This window comes from Mustela nivalis (assembly GCF_964662115.1).
Source record: "Mustela nivalis genome assembly, chromosome: 10".
Lineage (NCBI taxonomy): Eukaryota > Metazoa > Chordata > Mammalia > Carnivora > Mustelidae > Mustela > Mustela nivalis.
Window position 1 is genome coordinate 105,017,123 of NC_139029.1, and position 26,799 is coordinate 105,043,921.

The 26,799-nt window shown below is 56.4% G+C and overlaps 2 protein-coding genes and 1 long non-coding RNA gene across 7 annotated transcripts in view; 1 reads left to right on the forward strand and 2 right to left on the reverse strand.

The window, feature by feature from the left end:
* Nucleotides 1-5,640, reverse strand: part of KCNC4 (potassium voltage-gated channel subfamily C member 4) — a 35,996-nt gene extending 30,356 nt beyond the window's left edge. For 2 of the 5 annotated variants that reach the window (XM_082687478.1, XM_082687477.1), the window contains exon 1: nucleotides 3,518-5,635. In XM_082687478.1, coding sequence (XP_082543604.1) covers nucleotides 3,518-4,195 — 678 coding nt within the window. In that variant the 5' untranslated portion in view covers nucleotides 4,196-5,635. Of the gene's footprint in view, nucleotides 1-3,517 lie in introns of all 5 variants that reach the window. The other 3 variants (XM_082687476.1, XM_082687475.1, XM_082687474.1) reach the window with 3 other exon arrangements.
* On the forward strand, nucleotides 3,714-7,226 carry LOC309842760. Its single transcript, XR_014299758.1, has 2 exons — nucleotides 3,714-3,803; nucleotides 6,432-7,226. It is a non-coding gene; the product is annotated as an uncharacterized lncRNA (long non-coding RNA).
* A 6,215-nt stretch (nucleotides 7,227-13,441) lies between these two features.
* SLC6A17 (solute carrier family 6 member 17) overlaps nucleotides 13,442-26,799 on the reverse strand; it is a 49,361-nt gene continuing 36,003 nt past the window's right edge. Inside the window, exons 7-12 of the mRNA XM_082687473.1 lie at nucleotides 22,072-22,313; nucleotides 21,639-21,831; nucleotides 20,253-20,445; nucleotides 19,618-19,777; nucleotides 17,834-17,996; nucleotides 13,442-17,390 (exon numbers count right to left, since the gene is read on the reverse strand). Of these exons, the coding sequence (XP_082543599.1) occupies nucleotides 17,022-17,390; nucleotides 17,834-17,996; nucleotides 19,618-19,777; nucleotides 20,253-20,445; nucleotides 21,639-21,831; nucleotides 22,072-22,313 (1,320 nt within the window). The 3' untranslated portion in view covers nucleotides 13,442-17,021. The remainder of the gene's footprint in view (nucleotides 17,391-17,833; nucleotides 17,997-19,617; nucleotides 19,778-20,252; nucleotides 20,446-21,638; nucleotides 21,832-22,071; nucleotides 22,314-26,799) is intronic.

Consider the following 26,799-nt stretch of genomic DNA (forward strand, 5'->3'; position numbering starts at 1 on the left):
CCTAGTTCCATGGCCAGCTGTGTGACCTTGGACAAGTCCCTGTGGGCCTCAGTTTCCTTCACTGTAGACTAAGGTGAATGATCCTGCCTCACATGGGACAGATGAGATTCGAAAGCAGGGGTGACAGCCCCTGACATGCGGTGGGGGCTGAATCCAGGTGAAAACCCAGCTCCAGCTGCTCCCTGGGGCAACAGGGACCCTTGGGTCACATCCTCTACTCAGAAGGGAAATGTTATGGGAAAACTAACCCAGGTACGGATTTAGCCACAGGAGATAGACTATCCTTCTCACTAGAGCTGATAACTGAGGCAAAGCCAGTCTCACTCCTAGGTCATCAAGAGGTTGGGGGTGAGAGACAGGAGTGTCTCCGGGGTCCCATTCCTCAGGTCTCCTGTCTGCCCTCAGGAAAAAAGGAAGGCCTATTTCAGCACTCTCAATACTGCCCAAACCCCCACTTGTCCCCCTCTGGGAAGCCACCGGGCTGTGGCAGAGCCTGGGACAACGGGCCCTGGGCAGGTGGGGACTGGGGACTGGATCAGCCAGTCTATCATGTCGACTGCCAGGCCACGGAAACGGAAGCACAGCAGCGGCTGTCATGGGCCCGGCCCCAGTGAGGGGAGCAGGGCTGAGCACCCTGGCCTGCTTGGAGCCTGCCTGATGGGGAATGGCTCTGCAGGCCAGGCCAGGAGCGAGGCAACAGGCTCCACTCAGTCCACTTTCCTTTTGTATCTGTTTTGCTCCTGTCATGGCGTACTCCTCAGATGACCAGCTGCCAAGTGCAGAGAGACGCCCGGGGCAGAGCGCTGCTCCACTGCCCTCCCACTTCCAGTGAACGCCCCAGGCCCCGAGGACCAGAGGTACTCCCACAGACCCAGGGGCCACTGCTGGAGCGGCCATGGTACCGGCCTGGGGGTAACAGAGTTAAGCAGGGAGGGCACAGCCCCAGAACCTCAGAACACCCTCCAGGCCGGAATAAGGAACAAGCCAGCTCTCCATCTGAAGAACAGCACGTATGGCGGAAAGCACATGTGGCAGTCCGAGGAGCGGGGGCCTGGACTCCCAGCGGGCCACTATCCGGCTGTGTCATCTCAGGCAAGCTCTTTACCCTCCCGAGGCCCCAATCCACTACCCGGGGAGGACACCTCCCCCCTAAGTTTCCTGGGCGTGCTAGAGCTTAATGCAAAGTACAGTGAAGAGCAGTTACGAATTTTTTGAGATGATGTATTCCCACGTGTCTGTCCCAGGAACGGCTGAACCAGGTTTGCCTCCCTCTTGTGCTCCTTGGCAGGAGACAATTCCTCTTTGAGGACAAATGCCATTAAGCTCCATATAGCTGTTCACATCAGTATTCACAACCAGAAAGCTGGAACCTAGGGAAGGTGTCCTGTTTGTGGTTACTTGTGTTTGACGACATCTAATGCTTCCGAATCCTGGTATCTTCATCACTTCAGTGGGGAGAATTAACCCTGCCTGGTCCCGGACTCCTAACCTCAATGAGAAGGCGCTGGCTGATGGGATTCCGTATCAAGAGGACAAGTATCTTGGGAGCCTGGAGGAACTGAAAGGGCCAGCTAGGCTCTGAGTTTGCTCAGAGAGCCCCTTGGCTGGCCTGCCCTGGGGTTTGTCTGGCAGAACATAAACTCACTGATGGAACATTCCCTTGGAATCCAAAAGAGGAGAACCAGAGAATGTGAAAAGTCCCCCAGAGACCCCAGAATGCCCAGAAATAGGACCCAACTCTCCTAACCACCTCACAGCATTCCTGCCTCCCTGGCTTGTCCCCTTCCCCCATGTCTATGAAGACTCTTCCCCTCACCTCCAATTTGGAAAGAACCTTAATTCCACACTTGTCACTCTCCTCTAGCACACATAGCCTCGAGCTGACATGAGCAGGGTCAGTGAGGTGCAGGAGAAGTCCCCAGAACTCACAGCAGACCCTGGCCAGGCCATGCCCCGGGCCCTCACCTTCTGAGCTGATCTCAGGACTGTAACTCAGGACTGCAGGAAAAGAAACAAAGGCAGTTCCCCAACCACCCCCCAGCCCCCAGCCGGCTTCACTCTCAGTCCTGAGAAAGTTCTCTGCCCACCAGGGGCCTCCCTGGGGGATGCCTGCAGCCCCAGCCTTATAGGCCTCCACCACGGGGACCTCTGTTCCTCCCAGGCAGGAGCTGCTTCTGCCCTGGTCTGACAATGACGCCAGCCTGGCCCACCCTGCAGTCTCATTTCGGTCTCCCATCCTCCCCTGGGTGGGGAAGTGGAACTTTTCCTTCCATGACTAGGCTGAGGCCCAGCCCAGGAGGTGCTGAGGAGGGTGACAGGGCTCTGAGACTCATTAACAGGACAACTGGGGATGCCAGAAGTGAGGACCAGCTTCCACAGCAAGACCCGAACCCTACACCCAAAACATGTTGTTCTTTCCTGTCTCCCAGACAGACCCCAGCCAGGCTTCAGGCTGCCAACCATGAAGCCAGACAACAGCCCCCAGGGTTCTCTTTTTTTAAAGAATCTTAAAGCCATCCTTCAGGAATTTTCTTTTTTTAAAGCTCTCCAAGCAGATCTCCGCCCCTCCACCCCCTTTCACCTAAGGGGATAGGAAGAAACTGGACTGACTTGGGGGAGGAGGTGGTGGGAAGGGACTAGACCTTGCCTAGATCAACCTATGCCACCCCCCTCTGTTCCCCCATACACTCGTTTCAAGCAATAACCTGAACCAGGGTTTTCTGGGAAGCCAATTGGTGCTGCAGCAGGAAGGAAAGAAGTGGCAACACATCTGGGATCATGGCAGGCAGCCTGTGGCTGGCCACTGACCACGGGAGCCTGCAGTGCCCAGAACATTAGGCCCTCGCTGTCCAACTGAAGCCAGGCCATCCCAGGTGACCAGGAAGCCTTTGGGGCATGGCATGGGACAGACATCTTGGCTTATCTCCCTGAAAAAAAGGGTTCTCCAGAAACCTGGATGAGAGGCCTGGGTGCTGGTCCCAGCCCCGTCTGTCATGGGCTGAAGCTGGCATCCCCTTTGCAAAACTCATACTTCACAGCATTCGGAGGTACCCCGAGCATTTAAAGGAGGTGACCCTTAACACACCCAGTTTTCTTCCCCCCAAAACCTGCCTGCCTCAGGCAAAAGGCCTTATTCCACCTCTCCAGGACGCTGGCCCTGTGGAGGAGCGGAGGGGTCAATGAAGACAGGCGGTCCGCATACAAAGAAGGGGGTGGAAGAGCTCAGCTAAGGGTACCCCACTCCCTCTGAGGGGATGCGGCAAAGCAGGCAGCTGGGACGAGGGCCAAGTGGTAAGTCAAGTGTGTGCAATCTCCTGGTGAGGCGTGCAGGAGAGAGGCTGTGTGGGGGGGAGGGGGGGGGTTTGTGAGTCCCCTGGGGGCCCAGGGAAGCCGGAGGGAATTGGGAGGGAGGGAGAGGCCAGGTAAATCAGTTTCTGTCGGCCCCTCCCGGCCCCTATCCCCACTGCCACGGGCCCCCTTGCACCCCTGAGAGGAGACCCAGGCTCCTGCCACTCACCCTGGCCGCCCGGGAGGAGTAGGGATCCTCGAAGAGCGCCCACATGCGGGGCTGCCAGCCACGGCAGCCCCCGGACCCGGCGCCGGGGCCCGCACCTCCCTCGTGGGGCCCCAGGCGCTGCAGGGCCAGCTCGCGCTCCTCGTCGCCGGCCTCGTCGCCCGTCCCCGCGCCACCGCCGCCTCCGTCCGGGCTCTCGAAGATATCGAGCGCCTCCTCGGCGTCGCGGTGCTGGCGGTAGGTCATCCAGCAGCAGGGCTCCACATCGGTCTCGTCGATGCCCCAGAAGGTGAGCTCCTCCTCGAAAAGCGGCCCGCACACGTCGGCGGGGCAGTGCAGCTTGCCGGTGCGGTAGTAGTTGAGCACGTAAGCAAAGACGCCCGGGTGCCGGTCGAAGAAGAACTCGCAGCTCCCGCCGCCGCTGCTGCCGCTGCTGCCCGCACCGCCGCCATCAGACTCGGGCCGGCCCCCGCCGTCGGGATCGGCCAGCCAGGCGAGGCGGGTGCCCGGTAGGGTGCGCAGGGTGCTGCGGTAGGTCTCATGTCGCGTGCCGCCCACGTTGATGATGATCTTCTCCGACGCCTCGCCCTTGGCCATCTCCTCCTTCAGACATGTTTTGGACGGAGGCTTGTTCCCCGACTTGCGCCCACGGTAGGAGGAGACACACACCGAGCTGATCATAAGAAGCGCTGCGGGGCTTCGGCTTGGGGCGGCCGCTGCCCTCTAAACACCCTTCCCGAGGAGGCAGCGTCAGACGGGGGAGGGGGAGGAGGCGAGGAGGAGGCAGGAGGCGGCGGCGGCCCCCTCTGCGGCTTGGCCCTGCCCCTGCCTCCCCCCCGGGGCGCCGAGCAGGAGGAGTTGGGTTTCTCGGGTGCACAGGTGGTTGGGGTTTGGGCAGGCAGCTTCGGCAAGGAGGCAGGGAAGAAAAAGGCTAGCGGAGGACCCGGGCGAGGGGCCCAGGGAGGCAGGGGCAAATACACACCTCCCCTGCTAGGACTGGACACTCAGACGCTCGGGCTCTGGACACGCCCCCCCTTCACCCCCAGAAGGCGAGTTAGCGCACAGTCCAGGCGCACTGCGAGGGTCCGGGGAGCGCGCGCGGCGCGCTCACACTCACACGGGCCACCCTCCGGCTCTCCCAGACCGTGCCGAGTCCCGGGAGCCGCCGGCTTCCCCGCGGCGGCGGCAGCGCAGCAGCAACAAGTTCTCGGAGCGGCTGCCGGGACCGGGCCGACGCTCTCACGGCAGCCGGAGCTCCGCGGGCCCGGGGTGCTTGCGGTCAACACGCGGCGGCGGCGGCGGCATGTGGCCTCTTCCCCCCATTCATAAATCCAGCGCAGGGCTCCGAAGGCGGGCGGGGCTGAGCGGAGCGCGGCGTTTAGGCGGGCGGGGGCTGCGCAGGGCGAGGCGGCCGCAGGAAAACAAGCGCGCCCGCAGGAGCGAGCCTCCGGTCCTGCGTCCGCCGCTCGGCAGCGGCTGGGAGCGGCGCTGGGCTGGCGCTGCGCAGCGGGGGCCGTGCTGGGGCGGGGGGGGCCTCAGACGGGGCGTCCTGCGCAGCGCCGAGCCTGGGGGGCGGAGCCGCTCCGGGGCGCGGGGTTCTGGGCTCCGGTGGCCGAGCGGCCAAGGACACCTGCAGGCTTCCCAGGCTGCGCCGATCGGGAGCTTCAGCGCAGCGCCCCAGCGCCGGGCTCCTGCGATCTGGCGGCGCTGGGAGCCACGCCATCCGCGCGTCTGCCCATCTCCGGGCGGGGTGCCGGCCTTGGCTCGCAACAGGAGGCGGGCGAAAGGTGGCCTAAGGGTATAGGAGCCCTGGCGCCTGTGGGCTGGGGCTCAAGGGGGGCTCTCGATCTCCCTCCCGCGATGGTAGCGGATGCTACTCTTTGCTGGCGCCTTTTCCTCCCCGCCCCGCCTCGCCCGGGCGCGCCCTCCGCGGGGTGGGGTGGGCGGGGCGCGGCGCGGGGCCGACCGGGCTCGCTGCAGGGCCCCGGCGGCCGCAGAGCTCAGCCTTCCTCCGCGGAGCCGAGCCGAGCCGAGCCGAGGCGCGTAACCCCCTCGCCGCCAGCGCCCAGCCTGGCGCGCCGCCCCTGCGCGCCTCCGCCACCCTCCGCCCCCATCGGCCCGGCTACCCGCCTACCCCCGGCCCCACAGCTCCTCCCACTGCAGCCTCGGTGACACCCAAGCGCTCGCGGCCCTTGACCTCTAACCCCCGCCCGTCCCTTCTGGCTGCTCTGGTCTCCCCCTGCCCACTATTGTTGCGGTTTCATTGCGACGGACTGGAGAACAGGGAAGAAAGGGAGTGGAGAGACGGTGTCGCGAGGAAGAGGCTGCCCTCTCCTGTCCCAGACACCCTGTTGGGAATTCCTGACCACCCCGCCCCCATCTTGCGCCTCCGAGGCCCAACTAGGCCCAAGATGCCTGTAGCCTTGGTACTGTCTCTGTCACCGTGGAATGCGAGACCTGCGGGCCTTGCGCAGAGAATTGGCTCCTGGTCTGGGCGGAAGAAAACCTGAGCTCTGGCACCCATGGGTATGGAGTGTGTCGTCCTGAAAGATCATTAGGTTAAAGGCGTGGCTCCTCCATGCCCTGGAAGCACCTAGAAAGTGCTCCCGTGCCTCCTTGCGACCCCCTCCTGATTCTGTGTTGCTTTACTCACTGCAATTTGTCTCATCTCCCCTCTCTGACCCTGAGGTCTTCCAGACCCTGCTGCTTTCTCATCTTGACAGCTCCCATAGTGCCTGCCTCTGAGAACCTGTTTGCTAAGTGATTGAGAAGCTGCCATACCCAAAACATTAGGCTCCAGCCTGATGTTACTGGCCTCATCCCAAGAGCAATTTCCAGATTCATCTGTTTTTATTTGCTTTTGAGTCCAGAGCCTCTTCGACATCTTTATGTTAACCCTCATTTTTTTTTCTTACAGCTTGAGGCAGCCTGCATGTCCATCCGGGTGACGTAAGGAGGATTTTAAGGCCAAACTGCAAGGCGATGGACATTTGGTCTGGACACCTGTGCACCACCCAACTTCCAGATCAGGCAGTACCCGGTTATTCGGAAAACAAGACAAGGGCTTGGGTGTGCTCCTAGGAAAAGTTAAAAGCTCAATGCAGATGCCAAGGGTTGTCTGCAAAAGTATCATTAATGAGGTCAGAAAACCAGAGGGATCGTGGTCTTTGATGATCTATACTAATATGCAGGGAAGGTGGGTACCATCTTGGACTGTGGCCAGAAACACACATTTGCCAGCACCTCTTATTTGTCCAGTCCCTAATGTCCGCATTTCAGAGTTTGGCTGGCTTTGATTTTGCTGCAGCAAAGAAAAAATATCCCAAGTGTGACTGGGAGGAGGAGACCCAGGACTGGACAGAAGCTGGAGTGAGAAAGGAAGAGCCATAGCAAGGATTTTAAAAGAACTGACCGTGATGAATGGCTTTAACATGCTGTCTGGGTGTGTCCTGGCAGACTCCTTTGGGGGTCTCTCCCACTTGCATTTCTCAGGCTGGCTGAATTCAGTCATCCTAAGAAGAGAGAGAAACTGATGGGAGTGGGATGGGAGTAATGGAGGGAGGGAACAATCCTAGCATCCCATAGCCGAGTCATCTATTCATCTATTCATCTATTTCTTGAGTACCTACTGTGTACCAGAAGCGGTTCAGGCACTGGAAGTCAAGGAATAAAATAGCCCTCCCCGCCCCTGCCCTCACCAGATCCCAGCAAATCTTTGCACTCTTGGTTCTTCCATTCTGCAGTGTTTGTGGATGGTGATAAACATGTGGGGAGATGGGTGGAGGGAGAAAGCTACCAGGCAAATAGAAGGCCTCGAGGGAGGGGTGTAGGATCAAAAAGTTGGGGTGGAGGTAGGGGAACCCAGGAAGAGTCAGAGAAAACAGAGGGCCCAACCTGGGAGAGGGAGGGAGTCCAGGTGCCGGGGGCTTGGGGGTAGTGAGAGGTTGGGAGGGTCCCTGACTCAGCGCACTGACTAGCTCCTGAAGATGGGAGCTCAGCCAGAGGCCTCCAGAGACTTCCCCTCCACTTGCTGAAGGCTTTATCCTAGAGCTCTGAACTAACCTGTCACCTGGCCTTTTTGGAATCTTCTGGGGGCTTAAGAACGTTGGAGCTGACATCATAAGGCTCCTCTCGATTAGCTCTGCATGTATGAAGTCAAGCTATTTCCCCAAAGTACAGAGCCCAGGACGGAGTAGAGAGCCCAGCCTGCCCTGTGCCAGCCTACTCTGGATGGGTAGGTGCTGCCCCCTGGTGGAATCCCTGCACCAGACTTCACCACTCCGGGCTGTGGGGATGAGAAGAAAATGAGTTACAGGCTTGGGGTAACACCAGGTTCTGGGTTTCCTGTCAATTCCCAGCCTACTTCTCCCATCAGAGACTCTGCTTGCTCTTGCCCTTTTCCATTCCTCCAAGACTCTGATAACCAGCAGGCTTAAGCAAGGTTGTGAAATAGCCACAGCTGGAAATTCCTAAATCCTCAAGCCTCTTTCCCTCCATTGCCTCCTTTTCTCCACCTTCCTTCTGGGGGCCCCAGAGCTGCATCTCGCAGTCAGAAAAGAGCCCCTTTCTGGGCACTAGCTACACTAAAGTAGAAGCCACAGTGGTTCCCCTTACCAGGAATAAAGGGATAGCACAAGAACAGGAAAAGAGGGCAACGTTTGTTCCCAGAGTGACACTGATGGGCTGACAAGCCCCTCAATAAGGTCCTTCATTGGTCTCTGAGAGGTGAGGTCGCTCCTGCCCACCCAGAGCCGGAGAGCCTGACATCAAAGCCGTTTGCCCTTCCCTTTTCCCTACTGGGGCTTGGAGTGGGGCTCAGCCACTTTGGGGTGACAGGAGCCGTGTAATATCCTCTCTGTCTTCCTGTTTGGGACTCTAGTTGTTTTGCGGTTTCCAGCCATAGCAGCAAGTCCCACAGCTATCAAGCAAGGGTCTCTCTGGGGATACATCTTCCCTTTTTGGCATTCCAGTTCTGGCCGGGGACTGACCCCTCCTTCCCGAGGCCCAGGTCAAGGAGCCAGCATCCTTTCCCAGCCTGCCTGGCCCCCCAGCCCAAATAATTGAAAGGTTTTTCAGCCATCATCATTGGGGGGAAGGTGATAGAGCCTTTCCTTCCCTCTAGTGAAGGCACTAAAGAAGAGAGCAGGAGGAGGCTGGAAGGTTCCTGTTTGCTTAGAAGTTCTTTGAACCTACCTCCTGCCCCCACCCGCGCAGGCAGCCTGCAGAGACTAACAGGCTTCAAGTCAAATGCCGAGAGCCCTCCCAGGAGGGACCTGGGGAGAGCCCAGCATGGAGGACAGCCCTCGGGGCCTTATGGAGCTATAATGGTTCTGCACAGGGGCAGAAGGCAGGGTTGGGTGGCTCTTAAAATCCTATGAAGGTGTATTTGGAACTCAGGAGATGCATTCTGATGTCCCAGCCCTTAAAGGGAATGGACAGAGGGGTGCAGGCCAGAGGCTCAGGCTTGGCCAAGACTCAAATCCTCATAACTCATACTCAGAGTCAGACAGTTGGCAGGGATGGGAGCGCTAGCTCCCAGTTACAGTCTTCTTAAGAGATTTCAGGCCTAAGGAGCAGCAGTGAGCTCTGGGAGACTGAGCAGGGCCTATGGTTGGTCCAAGGGTAGAGAATGATACGGGATCCCACATGGCCTCTGCCTGTAGGATAGTATTCATGGGAGTCACAGGACCAGGGCCAGCTAAGTGGACCCCCAGAGCCCTCTTTACTCAAGGCTGCTGGGATAGAGACCCAGTCTTCAACCAGAGAAAGCGGGTGCGGGTGCGTATGCGCGCACACATACAGACACACTAGCTCAGGGCCCAGCTGGCAGGACTTCTTGGCACTCAGCATTTCTCCATCTAGAAAAGTACAGATTCCTCCCACCTGGGCTAAATTCCAACAAAACTGGTTCATTCCATTAGACTGGTTAATTAGTTATGACGGTCCCAGCCCGCTCCAGCAGTGTCCTGGGGAAAGGGGAAGCCGTTGTCTGGAGAGGCAGACCCAACATTGGCTCCTCTTGGATGCTTATAAAGCCCAGGGATCCCTCCCTGCTTGGGCCAGCCCTGGGAAGAATGGAGAGACCCAGAAGCCGGCCAGCTCTGACCCAGGGAGCTGCAGGGTGGATCTCCACTGAGTCTTTCTGCTCTGCACCTGGCACTATGGCTGGCATGGAGTAATCTTAATAATGGTTTGCGGTTGAGTGACAGACATCATCTTCTCCCCATTTCCCGGGTCTCCTCCCACATAGGACAATGTCAGTGAAGAATGCACCTGGGTGCCTGATACCAGTGGGTAATGAATGACAGTGGTGGGACCTCCAAGTCAGATTATGAGTGCCTATAAGAGGCAGATGGCCCCTGCCTGATCCTTATTTGTATATTCCCAGTGCTTAGCACAATCCTTAGGATTCAGAACACTTAGTTCATGCTTGACGCATGGAACTCGTCAGGTGGGATAAGATGGAGGGAAGATAGAAGCCCTCCCAGTCAGAACTTGCATTCTCTAGACTGGGAGTCAAGAAACCCACGTGTCAGCCCTGGTTCCCCACCCCCCCACACACCCCATTTGCTTGCGGGAATTCTGGGTCAAACTCTTCCCCTCTCTGGGCCTCAGGTTCTCCGATTGTTCTAGAAGGAAGTTGGGCCAGATCATCACTAGGCTTCATGTTCTGGTTATTATCGCTGTGAAGCAAATGTCCTCCAGAATTTAGTGGTGTCAAAATGACAAGCATTTTATTTTGCTCAGGATACTCTGGGGCAGCGAGTCAGAAGGGCTCAGCTGGACAGTTTTGGCTTCGGGTCCCTCCTGCAGCTGCAGTCCACGGGGGCTGCCGACCTCTCGAGCTCAGCAGGGCTGCACGCTCACTGCGGCATGTTCCCGTGGCTCACAGTAATGGCAGCCATCGGCTGGGAATTGAGCTGCGCCTTTCGACAGAACTGCCTCCAAACACACAGCTCCTCTAGCATCCTCGGGGTAGTTGGACTTCCTACGTGGCGGCCAGGTTCCCCTAGAACCACTAGCTCTAGAATGCCAGGTACAAGTGGCATGTATTTTCCTAAGCTAGCCTCGGAAGCCAGATAGCATCACTTCTGCTGTGCTCTGTGGGTCCCGGGAGACGTTTGCTCACCCAGATTCAAGGGGAGGAACACAGATTCCACTTGAAGTATTAAAGGATTGTGGTCATTTAAAAAAAAAAAAAAAAGATTTTATTTATTTATTTATTTATTTATTTATTTATTTGACAGAGAGAGAGAGAGAGAGTGCACACAGGCAGGGGCGGGAATCAAAGGGAGAAACAGGTTCCCCACTGAGTAGGGAGCCCAGGCCTCGATACAGGGCTCGATAGGGAGCTCAATCCCAGGACCCCAGGATCATGACCTGAGCAGAAGGCAGATGCTTAACCGACTGAGCTACCCAGGTGCCCCCGAGGCCATTTTTTAAAAACCACCACATCCTGTGGTGTGTGGAATCGTTCAGCCCTGACGCAAGCCCTTACAGGTGGGCTGAGGCTGTGGGGCTGGCTGTAGCTATTTTCTGGGGGGAGCAGGGCAGTGTGTAGGATCAATGATACTCCCTTCTTTGGAAACGATGCCTTGCCCCTCCTTTCTTAGTTTCTTTGGGTTTGGGGCCGAAACTGTCCTTTCTGAATGGCTCTGTGAGAATGGTTCATTGCACGGGTGATGGGACCCCCCAGAATGAGACAGGCCCCCCTGGACTTACTCCAGTTGCAAAAAGGAAGGAAGCAACTGTTTAATGAGTACTTGTTGTATTCCAGTATGGAAAGAATTCTACACTGTATTCTAGGAGGTGTTCCAGAAGGAGTTCCCTTTTCCCTCACAGCAATCCCTGCGCAGAAGAGATCTGATTGCCATCCTCCGTTTACAGACTAGAAATGGAGGTCCAGAGGCTTGTGGCCTGCCTAGGTTCACACAGTCAGTGACAAAGCCATGATTCAAACCGAGGCATGCCACCTGCCCCAGGCAAACTCGGGGCAGAGTGAGCCGTTCTCAGGTCTTCCCACAGCCCCAGCTCAGACACTCACTTCCCCATCAGAACAAACCTGTTCTGTGCCCCCACTTTTGTTGATATCCCTCCAAGGAGAAAGCTCCCACCCAGATGTCAATGGTTGCAAATCCCTAGGACCCCATGATGGGCCTGGGGCATGGGCTGCCACAAGTTCTGTGGCCCCCCTTTCCCATAGGCAAGAGGGGTCTATATGCCCTCCCGTTAACCCTGGGCAGATACTGTGATCACAGAACAGAGCAGAAGAGACGTTGCGTCATTTTCCAGGCCCTCATCTTAAGAAATTGGCAGCTCCCACTCTTCTCTTTTGAAAGGGCCTCTCTGGACACCCTGAGCCATCACTTAAGAAGTCTGGCCACCCAGAGAGGCACTATGCTGGAGAAGCTGGGTGTGACACTCTTCTGGGGACAGTCCCAGCTGAGTTCATCGGGATGAATGTGAGTGAGGCTCCCTCGGGCCCTCCAGACCAGCTTCTCTGCAGTTCAACGCTGCTGAGGGACCTCGGTGGCCACCAGAAGAGTCACTCAGACAAGCCCTGCCCGAATCTCTTATCCCCAAACCCACAAGATAGAATAAAATGCTTGCCTTAAGCCACTAAGATTTGGGGTAACTTGGTATATAGCAACACACATAATCTCATCCAATTCATTCCTTATACCTATTTTACAGACTAGGACATTTAAGCTCAGGGAGGTTAAGTAACTTGCCCTAGGTCTCCTGGGAGGCAGGAGGTCCAGCTGGTATTTCAGTTTGAACTTGGAGAGTCAGACTCCATAGCTCCTTCACACCCACTGCTTCTTAGTGGGTCTATGTGCATCTCCTGCAGGAATGGGGCGGGGGGTCGACATTTCAACCAAAACCCTTCCCTTCAAACAAATGACTGAATGAATTTACAAGGAGGGACATTTTCAGGACAGGGACTTTCAGGATTGAGAGGTACAGTGGGGTGATTTGGAGTCTGGGGATGGTGGGGAGAGGTGTTCCCTTCTGAAAACTCAGGACAACAGGACGATTTACTTATCTTTGTGCATCCATCACTGGCATGTGACCTGTCACTGTGGACACTTAATATATGCTCATTCAACACTCAAACTAATCCACAAAGGCAGAAGTGCTGGAGTTGGAAAGAAGGGTCAGTCCGAAGGTCTGGAGGGAAAGGTTTTCCTGCCATCTGGTGGCTGTTTCTGGAATGACACTGTTTTCTTTAAAGCAGGAGAAGGAATCGGAGGGCTGCTTGGGGGACCTTGGCTGTACATGCAGTCCCCGGTGTGGGGGCGGGGCGGGGGAAGGTGAGACAGCAGCATTCCAGACTGGAGTGGGGTGCAATAGGGGGCGCCTTACCTTCCGCTGAAATTTGCAAAAGATGAGAACTTAGAATGTGGCTCCCCGTGACCCCTCTAGCCCCCTGCCATCCCTCTCCTCTCTCCCGGCCCCCAGCTCTTCATCCCTAGGTGGGTTTCCACCTGTGCCCTTCCTTGCAGAGTGATAGGTACCGGCTCTTCCTGGCACTGAGGCAGGATTTACCCCCACAAGACCCCACAAGCACTAAGCACCTTTCTCATGTCAGACAGAGCCTCCTTCTCCTTCCTTGGGAAAACCCGGAGCACAAAACACCTCCCTCTGAAGCTGTTCATGTGAGATTTTGTGTGTGGAGGACTTGGACCCCCGAAAGGCCTGCTACCAGTGTGTGTGTTGTTCAACACCCAAGATGATTCTCAGGAAAATAAACATGCATCCCTCCCCATGGTGCCCGAACTCCTCAGCCAGCCAGCACCCACAGCCCCACCCCAGTCCCCTCTGCCCCATCGCATCCCACACTTGTCCTCCAGAGCTGCTGTTGGGACCTCTGGCCTTCCCATCCCCTCTCCCTGGGTCCAGAGAAGGTCAGAAAGACAGGAAGGGTTTGGTAAGAACAGACACTTTATTGTACACCATGGGTGATGGGGCGGTGAAGAGAGGGGATCTAGGGCGGATGATGCCTCATCCCCTCCCCTAGGTTCAGTGGTCTTCACCCAGGGCTCTGGCCAGTCACGGGGCACATGGATTTGAACTGTTCTAAACTTGTACCCAAACCAAAAGTGATACCGGCTGTATGTGCTTGGGTCTGTACAAAGCAGCGCTCGGGTTGAGGAGGGACCCTGGGCCCTTCTTCCCCACCTCTGGTCGTTAGGCTCCCATGAGGGGGCAGCAGGCCCCCAGTTTCAGGGCCTAGTGGATGCTCCGGGAGTCAGGTGTTTTCTAACCTGTTGTCTCTCCTCTTTTCCACCATGGGAGTACTCTGGTGGGGGGAGAGGGATGCAGCTGTGAGGAGGGACTGGAGGGGAGCCCCTGCCCATAATACTGTAGGCCTGCTCAGGGCCCGGCACCATGCAGCTTCCAGCCCCCATATTAGCCGATGGCAGGTGACTCAGGAAGCTTTCTCCCGGCACTAGGAGAGTGCAAGTCCCCTCAGATTTATTGCTGGAGGGCCGAGGCCCACCCCGCTGGTATCAGCTAGAATGCCCTCCCTATCCATCCCCATCTGGATCTCGGGCTTCACGCTGCCTCAGTGGAGAGGGCTCCCTGAGCAAGAAGCTGGTGACTGGGGCCGGAGGACAGGAAGGGGCAGGGACCAGGGGACTCTTCCAGGCACGCCCCACCCTGCCCCGCCCTGCCCTGAGCCCGCTGCCCCCTGTGGGCACTGCTTGGACAGCACCAAAACCAGTAAGGGATGGGGACCCTGCACAGGGATGTGGGGGCCTGCCCCTCTCTGGCCCCCTCCTGCTCCTCCGGGGCATCTGGGGAGGGATCATACCTCATCAGATGCCCCACCTGTTCTTGACTCCCCCACAGGCATCGCCTCACTCCCAGAGGACTGTGCATCAGAAGGAGGAGAGGAGTGTGCATCAGAAGCTCAGGGGGAAGGGCAGCTGTTCCTTTCAGAACTCTCTCAAGGACAAATGCGGGACAGAGGCGCTGCGAGCTGCTCTCCTGAGGTGTCACCATCTCAAGAAACCCAGGGCTTTTTCTCAGGATGAAGAGCTCATGAGTCCCGGAGGAACAGGGAGAGGTTAGCTAGAAAACAGATTTAGGAGCTCTTCGGCCCAGAGCCCCTCCTTCCCTACTTCTGGCAAGCCCAGTGGTGTGAAGGCAATGAGTCCCCAGCAAGAAACACCCGCCTTTCCCCACAGCACCCTGCCCAGAGGCCTTGCCTGACAGAGCTGGGAGGAGAAGGAGGCAGGGAGAGGGCAGTGTGGTCTTCAGGAACGTGGTGAACCCTGGGAATCACAAATCACCCTACACGCACGCACACCCACTTATGCGCACCCGCCGCACACACACACACGCGCACGCGCCAAGCTCCAGGCCCTATGTCTAACACAGCAGAGACACAGCCAGGACAGGGCCTGGCCTACGGCAGAAGGCTGCAAGCACTACCCAGCTCTTGCGATCCAAGCAGACCGCCCAGCTCCGCCGCCCCGATACAGGCTGGCGGGCTGGGGCCTGGCCCAGCCACACGCTACAAAATTAAAAATATATCAAATATACAATGAAAATAGATCTGTACAGCACTGAGGATGAAAATAGTCCACGAGCCACGGCAGAATATGGGGTTTGTCAGTTAACCGCATTTACACCCACGTGTACAGATTGAATATACAATAGAAATAGACTAGAAGAGTATATATAGTACAGTGTCTCTCCCGGGGCCTTGCTTTTCCTGTTGCTAAATCTGCCGGGATTAGGCATGGGACCAGGCAGGAGGCGTTAGGTGAAGGTGCCTCGGGCGGGATGTTGTCCCCCAAAGGCTCATGTCTTTGGGGAGACGTGGGTCTCCTTCTCCCCTCACACTCCGAAAGGACGGGTGTGGCTGGAGGGCTGGAAATGAGAGTAGTTGTGGGGGAGGAATGAGTCAAGGAGATGGCAGGGTGAGAGGAAGGACCCCCCAGGGAAGGTAGGGGTGGGGGGGTGGACCAAGGGGCTAAGGGATGAAGGAGGGAACCCTGGGTCTTGTCTGTCCCTCCCCGTGCTGAGAACACGGGAAGAATTCAGGACCTTCCGTGAAGGTGCCGAGACCTAGCACTGTGGCCTGCAGCCACTCCACCCACCATGGCGCTCACAGATGAAGTTGGGCCGCCCTGGCGTGCCTGCGTGCGTGCCATCCATCCACAGCTGTGCACCATACACGAGTCCCTCCGCCCGGCCGTCCGTCGCTCTACAGACACGATTCGCCAGCCAGGCTCTGATCCTCCCAGCCTGTGTTCTGAGGGCAGCTCTCTTCTGGGGGAGGCCTCAGGTCAGGGTGGGTGGGGTGCTGGGGGTGCTGGGCCCCAGAACAGAGACCCAGCCCTTCCCTTCGGCAGCCTCTAGTGTTCACAGCACTGTCTGCACCCTCCTCACCACAGGCTGGGCATCTTGGGGAAGGTTCCCAAGGTTATTTGCACAAGACGGGCACACCGCGCACAAGGAGAATAAGCGGCAACCCAAAGGGGCAGTGAAATTATCCGTCTTTCCCCAGGTGTGAGGTTTCCTGGGTATGAGCCCCTGAGCTCCAGGGACCCCCATTCCAGGAGAGAAGCTGCCGCAAGCGAGGAAGTTGGGCCCCAGGTAAGGGAATGTGCTTCACAATTGTGCTCCAAACTGAATTGTGCTGTGAACCATCAGGTGTGCTCTGGAAACCTCTCTGTGTACTGTCCCCTCCTCTCTCGAGGAAAGAGGCACAGGCCACAGCTGTGGGCTCCCGGGTGGGGACAAAGAGGGCAGGCAAAGCCCGAATGGAGGTGGGGAAGGGTCCCGAGCAATCATCACCCTCCCAGGCAGGATGTGACAGGACACACCCTGCCCCAGGCAGGGCCAAGGACATGGGAGATCCCACCTAGAGCCTCGGGCTGAGGGGGCCCCCATGCCTAGCCCCCTTCTGATGCCAAGGCTGGCACTCAAGACAGAGCGTGCCATCTGCCTCGCAAAACAGAACTTGGCGACTTCTACGAGATTCCATCCTAAGGCTGATCCCTGAGTCCTGGCACAATTGTCCCATCCCCGGTCTTAAGTCAACCCCTGGAATGCACCACCCCTAGGATAAATCATCAGCATCCTAACCCCACCGGGTGCTTCTCATCAGCACAGAGGGATGGCCAGGACTTAAGACCTACAGGTGCCAGGTTACAGAGAGAAGGTGTGGGGAGCGACCCCTACAATGGCCACTTGCCATCTCTCCTGTGCTGGGAATCAGGGCTTCTGGACTGTTTGAGTTAGTCAGCTGCAGTTTGGTGAGAGGATCTCAGGAGGTTAGACGAGTGGGGAGCCTGCACTGGGGACAGAGTCTCTCCCAGCCCCTGCTCAGGTGTAGGGGGAAGCTGGCTGGGACTGGGGTGGGGGATGAGGCAGGGCAGACCCCCTCTCCTTGGGCAGAGGGCCTGGCCTAAGAAGACAGGCCAGGTTGGGACAAGCAGGCTGGATGGGCGTGGTAGGGGAGAGGCAGGCAGGGGGTAGGGGGCGGTGGTCACAGCTCCGACTCAGGGGTGCCGGCCAGGAGGTAGCTGCTTCCGTAGCGTCCATTGGGGTTCCCGCTGGTCTCCAGGGGGGACGTGCTGCCAGGCCCCAGGTAGGAGCGGTGGGTGGGCATGGGCGATGGCGCCTCACTGGGCACCTTGCTGAGGATGAAGCGGGTCTCATCGTTCTCCTCCAGGTTGGAGATGTCTTTCATCATGCGGCCTTTCTTATAGGACACGGAGAGGGTGTTGGAGCCATCAGAGAGCAGGTGGAAGTGCCGCAGGACGAACACCACGGGGATGGGCAGGGTCGCCACGACGATGAGGGTTATCAGGAGTGCCATGGCCCAATTGGGGAAGTACAGGTAGCGTTCGGCTGCCTGGTGGGGGGTGGGGATGAGGGCTGTGAGGAGCTCACCCTCCAGGACCTCCAGGCCCGTCTCTTCCTGCCCTTTCCCACCCCACCCCTTGCCATCCTGGCCAGGCCAGCGATGGAGGCCCTCACTGTCGCTCTTTTAGTTAGCTGGTCCCCTTGGTTAAGAGGCCAAGCTCCCCTGGGTCTCAGTTTCTACATCTGAAAAATGAGTGGGTGATTCTGCTCCACAGATATGAAGAGAGAACACGGGTGAGACCTGGACAAGTGTGTCAACCTTTCTGAGCCTCGGTCTCCCCGTGTGTGCTAGGGGATAGTGCCACCTCTCTCTCCCGGCTCTTGTAAAGACAGAGGTCCTGGCAGGGCCTGGCACACAGCAGCTACCCTCTGAGGATTCATCTCTATTACCTGTTGTATTAAAGTGACCCTGGGGTTTCAGGTCCCCCTCACCTCCTCCTTGATCCAGGCACTGTAACCTGGGGGCGTGACCCCCAGCTGGATGACGCTGGCCGTGGTGAGCACAGCCATACACAGTGGAGACACGAACTTCCACATGTAGAAATAGAAGCGATAGGGTCGGAAGCCCAGCATCTCCGTTAGCTCCTGCATGAACCTGCCAGGAGCAGAGGGTCCAGCATTGGCATCCCCACAGCGCCTGCGCATTCCCCCACCACCGCCTCCTCCGGGAAACCTTTACTGACCAATCCCTCCCTCCCAGGCTCTTCCATTCCTCACATCCAGGGATACCAGTTTATTATTTGGTGGCCCAGCTGGCCTCTGGGCAGGCTCTGGTGTCGCCTGCTAACCTCCTCTGAATACCTCACGTCACACCGCACCCAGGGATATGGTATAATCCGCGGGACAAGCCACGCAGCGGGGCAGACACCTGAGGACCTCTGCGGACACCATGCGCCCCGCCCCATTCACACTGGCCTGGGCCTGGTCTCCCCCTGCTGGAAAGAAGGTGAAGTGCACTTCCGTAGGGTCCAGAGGCCCTGACTTGGGGTTTCTAACCTCGGGGTCTGCGGGTGGGATGACCGTAGCTGCACGCTGTGTATATGAATGTCATGAGAAAAAAATCATCTCTACTTGAATAACACCTAACTGAAACCTTGCGTTTCTTTCTACTATAAATGCAAACCACCACCGTGGTATTAGCCACAATGACATGTATCTCCCTATCACATTACAACTGAACCTACCTACAAACGTCATTTATATTCATCACTATTTCACAATTACCATTATTATTACCCTAGCGAAATCTTCTGACTTAATGCAGTAAAAATAACACATACATGAAAAAAACTGCACATACATTACCATACCAGATTTTAAAACAGTGTTTTTGCTGTTTTTCAACTTAACTCGTTTCCTATAGTATACTATTTTGTTTTGTCCACCTAAAAATAATATTCTGAGAAGGTGTGCAGGGTCTTCACCAGACAGCAGAAGAGTCAGAGCCCCTTCCAACCATGAATCCCAGGGCTGCTCCTGACCCACCATTGGGCCCCACCTGCGTTCTTGTAGGAAGGAGATAACTGTAGCCAAGGCCATGAGAGAGCCTGATTCTGAGACTCAGTCCAGACATCAGGGGAGCCCTGGGCCTTGCAGAGGGAGTGGGAGGGGCCTGGCCCTGGGGCTTCCCAGGCTCACAGATTTGTTAAATGAGGAACAAGGCTAGGGGCTAATGGGGAGTGTGGCTCTGCCCTAGGCTCAGGCCACGAGACCCAATCCTTTCTTACTCCTGACTTCCCTGACCCGACCTGACCCCACACTTCCGGCCCTAACCACACCTTGTCGCACACCCCGAGGTCGATCACCTGAAAACAGCCTCGGGCTGCTGAAGTTCCAGAATTCTTTGAGGGTGGATCCCTCTTAGATACCCACTAAGTGCTCAATAAAGTTAACAAAACTGAAGAGTTTTGGGTCTCAGGTAAGGGGGCTATGGTAATTTTAAGGCAGTTTAGGGCGATGCCAGAACCTGAACCCAGGAGACTCACATGCTCAGCCTGGCTCTGCCTCTCACCAGCCACATGGCCCTTGGCAGTCACGTCCTCTCTCTGGGTCTCAGTTTCCCTGAGGATCTCTGAGGGCACTCTCAGCTCTTACATTCTGTCTCTGTGATCTCTGTGTCCCACTCAGAAGCAGCCCGGGGGAACATGGCACTCTCCAGGGGGTCAGGAGAGGACAGACCCCTCCTCCCATCCCACCCTTCCCTGTGGCCCCCTTACTTCTTGGTTCCATAGATCCAGGCCACGGCGATGTTCTCAAGGATGACGATGACAGTCAGCGGCAGGGTGGCCGAGTAGTCATCAAACATAGTGACAAAGTAGTTTCCGGAGCGCTGGACGAACAACAGCCCCACGAAGAATGCAAAGACACAGCAGCCCACTACAGAGAGCCGGGAGGCCGGTGTGGGGGCACAGGCGCAGGGTAGGTGGGGCCCGGAGGGGTTAGGGGGGCACCCAGGCCCCTCCCTTCCCACCCCTCCTCCCTGAAGGCCTTCAAGTGGGGAGGGATCCGGTGCTGGGGTTGAGCCCCCACTCCTTTAGGAGAGATGGAACAGGTGCAGGCTGGCACGGGGAAGGACACCCCTGCCCAAGAGGATTCAGCAGGCCCTCAGAGAGAGGGGCAAATGACCCGAGGAAGAGGCCACCCCCAGCTCAGGCTGGGTCCAGATTCCCAGACAGCCTTCTCCTGGCTCTTGAGCGCTCTTCTCTGGGAGGCAAGCCAGGCTCCAACTGCATCCCAGTGAGGGCAGCGGGGAGCCTTCTCAGCATGGAGTCTGTCTAAGTCAGAGGCCTGTCCTGCTTGTCGTCCCTGAGGGCAGCCCACCGGGCCAGCAGGGGCTGCCAGGAGGAGTTACCTGTGAACATCTCTTTGGGCACCTTGAAGGTATCGATGATGGGTGTGGTGATGCCAGCCATGGTCCCAATCATACTGCCCAGGCCCAAGTTGATAAGCATCAGGAAGAACATGACAGACCAGAACGGGGAGGCAGGGAAGTGCGTCATGGCCTCGGTGAAGGCGATGAAGGCCAGCCCTGTGCCCTGCACGGACTGAGGGTGGGGCCCAGGCGAGGGCTCAGTGAGGCCCATGCCACTCCTGGAAGCCCCGTGCCCTCTTATCTTTGCCCCCAGAGCTTTAAGAGTAACTCTCCCCTCTTTCACAGGAATCCGTGCCCTCGCCTAACGCCTCGTCTTTCCGCTAGTGGGTCTCAAACTTGGGTGAGTATCAGAATCCGCCCTACCCCAGGGAGTAAGATACCAATTTAGAAGTTCACCTGTGGGATCTGGAAGCTACGCCTTGGACAGGGACCCCAGGTGATTCAGATGGAGATGCTCACATTTAGAAATAACACCCCTCTTGAGACCTTCCTCCTCTAGGAAGTCTTCCCTGATTGCTCCAGACACAACTTCAGGAGCTCCTAGCCCTGAGCTCCAGACTTTCATAGAGTGGGCTCAGCCTCAGCTGCCTAATGGGACCACACTGGAGCCTTTAGAACACCAATGCCTGGGTCTCACCCTGGAGACAGTGCTTTGATAGATCTGGGGGTAGAGCTTGTATCTGGGTTTTATTAAGTCCCCAGGTGTCTCTGATGGGTAGCCGAGAGAGCTACTGTGTTAAAGCTTGGGCCCCTGCTCATGGGGCAAGTGACCACACACTGCCCACTGACGTCACTTTTCTGTTGTCCTGAAAGGACCCGTGAGGTGAGGGAACACCTCCTCCAACTGTATGAGTGTGTCTTTCTTGTCACTTGGCTCTTATTGAGGTCCTATTGTATAAGAAAAATGGCTACCATCCTAGTATCCATAGCACTGGCCTGAGGGCCAAAGAGGGAGAGATAGCAGAGGGTAAACACTAATAGAAATGCTTATTTTCTGTGAGCCATGTACAAAGCACAGTCACAAGGACATTACAGACAGCACTGACTCTCCTCCCCCCACTCAGAAACCGATTCGATGAATCTGAACACCATTCTGTACAATTCCTGTGATTTCGATGCCAGGTGTGTCTGCCTCATTTCCTCCTCGAGACAGCCTACCTCGGGGCAGGGGTTTAGCTGATCCCTTTCCTCTCTCCCTCCCTGGATCCCTAGTTCGTCCTTGTTTCTCAAGCAAGTGAACGCATCCCAGGCAGCCTTCTGAGGCCTGCTTGAGAGCTCCAGCCACCCCAGTCCCATCTCTGGGTCCCATGTTCCCACATCTGACTTCCTGCCCACCCCGGCTGGGAAGGGCAGCCTGTCCCACACCTTGTCCAGCTCGTCCTCCAGAAGGCAGGGGTCGAGGCCCAGGGAGGCGAAACGGTCCTCCTTCACGGCCCTGATGACTTTGTACATCTCCGTGTAGTCCTTGGCAGTCAGGTGCGAGAAGTTGACGTGGGGCGGGATGAGGTCCCGGCTCAGGACGTTGGTATGGAGGTACCCAAGGATTTTCTCGGCATTCCTGTGGCACAAAGCGAAGAGGGACAGGTAAAAAGGCAGGGGTGGGCACAGTCCCAGAGGCACCTCCCAGGCACCCAGGCAGATAGCCCCACAGGCCATCATTGGAGACACTTCTGAGCCTGAGCCTGGGATCCAGAGCCGGGGACAGAGAGAGCTCCACCCCCGGGAGGACAGGGACTCTGCGTCTGTGGCCCGCCCGCCCCACCTGGGTAAGACGGACAGGAGGAGAGAGGCCACCTACTCGACCACACACTTCTCGTTCATGATGTTGGCCTTGAAGCCCAGCACGGCAAACACCACGAGCGTGGCCAGCACCGAGGTGAAGAAGTTAATGAAGGACACCAGCGCGGCGTCGAAGTGGCAGTTGTTGTCTTGTTTGTTGTAGCTAGAGAAGGCGATGACGCCCCCGAAGCCCAGACCCAGGGCGAAGAAGACCTGGGTGGCCGCCTCCCTCCACACCTGGGGGTCCAGCATCTTGTCCAGCTGTGAGGGGGAGGACCAGAGACACACAGATAACGGTTTCCCGCCACACCCCTTTCTGCATGGCAAAGTGGGAAAGCGGGGGCTGCGTGAACTTGGCCATCCTCCACGCCCCTCGGAGCTTCAGTTTCCCCATGTGCAGAACACCGATAATGGGAATATTGACTTCAGAGGATGGTTGTGAGGCTTAAGATCAAATAAACGCTATGTGCTTGCTCAGCAACTTCTCAGTCAATTTTAACTGCCATCTTTGCTTACCATGGAGCTATTATACTGAGGAATAACTTCAGGGCCATTATGTATGTATGAGGCCTGGTGCACAACTCCAGGGAGTGCCATTCACTTGAATGGTGCCTCCTAGAGTTGTGCAGTGTACAGCCTGTACAACAGTACCAGAGCACTAAGAACACCAATATTTCCCTGATACCTTCCCTCCACTTCAAACCATGAGAAAGGACACCAACTTCTCCCTCCTGCCCACCTGACCTCCCTTTCCCTCGGGGAGAAGGGGGAAAGACCAATGTTCATTCATACGCATTGACATACTCTAGGTCACAAAAGTCGCCTTCCCCCTTCCCACCCACCCAGATTAAAACACAGCATCCAGATACTTCTGGAGAGGGGAAGCCCCTGACTAACCCTTTACGTGTCCTCAGACCTGAAAGAACCCTGAACCACACCAGCATGTAGAGAGCAGGGGACAATTCCCAAAGTGCTTTTAGTATTCATTTTCCTTTTGCTGTTTGCTCCTCAAAGCAGGGACCATGGCTTGGACCCAGCACAGAGCTGTCCAGTCAGACAGACCCAGGTCTAAACCCAGGTCTTTAAATAGCCGACAAGGCTTAGGAAAATGACAGTGCCTATTTTAGGAGGCTCAGTTTTCCCATCTGAAAAATGAGAATAATAATACTGTGTCCCTCCCACAGTGATTGTGAGGATCAGATGTGGCAGCAACAAGTAAACCCAGCACATAAATAGCAAAATGAATCCTGCCGAAGTTCCTCTGACCTAGTCAGGACAGGTTTCTTTGGTGAGGAGTAGGAATTATTATTCACATTTCGAGAAAGAGTGAACAGAGACCCCCTAGGTGGAAATTCCTTGCTCCCAGTGACAGAGCTGGTTGCTGGGACAGAGGAGTTGCTCAAGCACAGGTGGTCTGATGTGGCCCAAGACACTGTCCCACACCATCCCCTGATGCCTCTACTCCTCTGAGCACTGCCCCTGGACCTCTGCAGCTGAGGTCCATCCAAGTGACAGACCAGGGAGGCGAGGAGGCACTAGACAGCCCTACCTGGTCTTGGCCTACCTCCCCTCACTGAGGCCCGAGGCTCAGTCCTTCCTTGTGTGCGCACTGAGGCATTGGACTTGAAGCTCTGTTACAGCCCTAACATCCACGACAGAGACCTACTCACCTGCCACCTCAGCAGCTCCCTGGGTCTATGTGAGCACCTGGAATCCCTCCACTAGCTAAGAGGGTGTTGGCAAGCTTGAGGGGGGGCTGCTGCTGGGGGAGGCGCTGCAGGCTGACAGGGAAGAGGAAGACAATGGTAGTAGAGACTTTAGGATCGGTATGCCATTGGAGCCTTGGCCCACAAGCATGTGTGTTCTAGGGGAGATTAGGTCCCCCACCTTGCACAAAATAAAGTCATCTCTGGTCCACCAAGAAAGCCCAGAAGCCAGGCTTTAAGGAGCTACGAGCCGCCGACATCCATGAGCAGGCAACACTCCCCCCTGTCCCTCCCACTCTCTGCAGCCTCAGTAGTACCGTGTGGCCTCCCAGTGACTACATCTCACCTATGCAACACTGAGCACCTACTGTGGGTCAGGCCCGGGGCTAGGTGATGGGGAGCCATGGAGAGCAAGCACAGGCAAGGTCCAGCTCCTATGGAGCTGACATTCTAATGGGAGAGACGACCATTGTCAAGTGACTCTGCAAACAGATGCTGAGTTGCAAGTAGGACAGGGGCCATGCAGGCCAGGTACCCAATGCTTGGAGAGCCTGTAGAAGGGGGCCTTGAGCCAGGCAGGAAGGCAGGGCAGGCTTCCCCAGGACGAGGGGATCCTTGAGTGACATCTGAGAGATATGAAGGCAAGGCTAAGAGGGGAGGAAAAGCATACCAGCAGAGGGAACAGTGTGTGCAGAGACTTGGAGTCAAGGCGGAAAGAGGAGGGCATGTGAAAGTTAGGGGAAGAGGCCAGGCTGCCTGAAGCCGCAAGGACAAGGTGGTAGAGGTAGAGGTGAGGCGGGGGGAAGGGGGTAGAGGAGTCCGATCAGAGGTCCTGTAGGGATCCTAAGTGGAGGAATCCTAAGAAAGCACTTAATATGGGAAACCACTAAGGGATGGGGTGTTGGAAGGAAGCAACCAAACCATCCTTAGCCATGGACTGGAGATGGAGGGATTCTGGAGGGTCAGATGCCAAGGGGACAGCCACCCTTTTGGCCCACGTACCTGGCAGAGTCCCAGAAGAAGGGAAAGATCTTGATGGGGTTGGAACAGGGCAGATCAAGGCATTTGCTGCAGAAATGTTGAATTTAATGTGTCTTTACGCTATCTAAGAGGAGATGTCTAATGGGCAGGCAGACCAGTGGGTCTGATGGCCAGAGAGAGGCTGAGCCAGAGAGGAGGAGCAGGTGTGCCAGGAGGAACCCCAACCGTGGAGTCGTGAGAAGAGGCAAGCCAGGCAGCAACTCCAGGTTCAGTGCAGCAAAGATGGTCTCCCAAGGGAGGGAGAGGAGGTACAGCAGGCCAGACAGGAGGAGGAGCAAGAGAGGGCTGGATCCAGAGGCCACAGGAAGAAAGGCCCATGCTACCCAGAGAAATATACCAGGGTGAGCCTGTCCCTGGTGGGCTGGGTCGAAGCTGATGGGGCCAGAGTCAGGTAGGAGCCGGGAGAGCTGAAAAGCAGAGGGGAAGAAATGAAGGTAAGGTGGAAAATCAGCTCCTTGGAAAGCTCGTCTTGGAACAGGAAGAGAAAGACAGCAGGTTCAGGCAGAGGGTATGAAATCAGTGAATTGTTTTTTTTTTTTTTTTTAAGATTTTATTTATTTATTTGACAGAAATCACAAGCAGGCGGAGAGGCAGGCAAAGAGAGAGCAGGAAGTAGGCTCCCCGCTGAGCAGAGAGCCCGATGCGGGGCTTGATCCCAGAACTCTGGGATCCCAGAACTCTGGGATCATGACCTGAGCCGAAGGCAGAGGCTTTAACCCACTGAGCCACCCAGGCGCCCCAGTGAATTGATTTTTTATCTGTTGTCTCGTTTTTGTCTTTAATGCAGTGACCTGAAGATAGGTAAAGGCGGAGGGCAGGGGATCTAGAGGGGTGGGGAGCTGTCTCCCCTCAGAGACCCTGGAGCTGCTCACGGAGGGACCAAGACAAGAGAACGGGATGTGGCAGGCAGGTACAGACCGGTTTGGATGTTCTGGGCCTGTGGGCAAGTTTCTGTCTCGGCGGTTCCTGTTCACCCTGGAAAGCAGGAGGCCAAATCATCTGTTTGGGGTGAGGTCAGGACATGCAGACAGGTGGAAGAGGTTGAAAATGGTCACAGTGAAGCAGGGAGAATGAGATGCCAGGGAAATGGGGTACGGTTAGCCCACATTGTTGAGGGTCCCCTGTGCTCAAAATGGCATCTTTTTTTTTTTTTTAAAGATTTTATTTATTTATTTGACAGACAGAGATCACAAGTAGGCAGAGAGGCAGGCAGAGAGAGAGAGAGAGAGGGAAGCAGGCTTCCTGCGGAGCAGGGATCCCGATGCGGGGCTCGATCCCAGGACCCTGAGATCATGACCCGAGCCCAGGACCCTGAGATCATGACCCGAGCCGAAGGCAGCAGCCCAAACCACTGAGCCACCCAGGCGCCCCCAAAATGGCATCTTTATAAAAGTAGGACAGGCCCACATTTCCTTATCTAAAAGCCCTGAGGCCAGACTGGTTGTGGAATTTGGGCTCTTGTTCCTAATTCTATTTTAGAAAGGTAATGTGGTGCGTATGCGGCATAATTACATAACACCCCCGGTGGGGTCTGGGGCCGCACCCCATAATCAAACACATCAGTATTTCTGCAGCAGAATATGAATATTCACACCAAGTGAATCAATAAAGACTATAAATAGCCTCACATCTGTTCAGGTCACTTTGCCGCCAAACGAGTTCCAGGAGAAAGAAAAAACAACTTTTGTTTTTTGGGGCTATTTGGATTTTGGCATTATGAGTAAGGACACAGGGGCCTATACAGAAATTCGAAGATTATTTTTAAAAGGAGAACAAAGTCATCATTGTCCCACTGGGAAAGGTCTCTGTATCTCCCCTCTCCTGGGTGGGTTCTTAAATGATCCTCCCAGAAAGTTCTGGAAATTACTTGCACCTGGAGGGCAATGATGCTCACAAATGTCAGTCATGTCAGTTTTACCAATCGGCTGGAACCTGGGCACCTCCCTTGGGCTAGAAACCTAGACCTAAAGGCTAGACTCTGGGTGGTCCGCTGAGTTCTA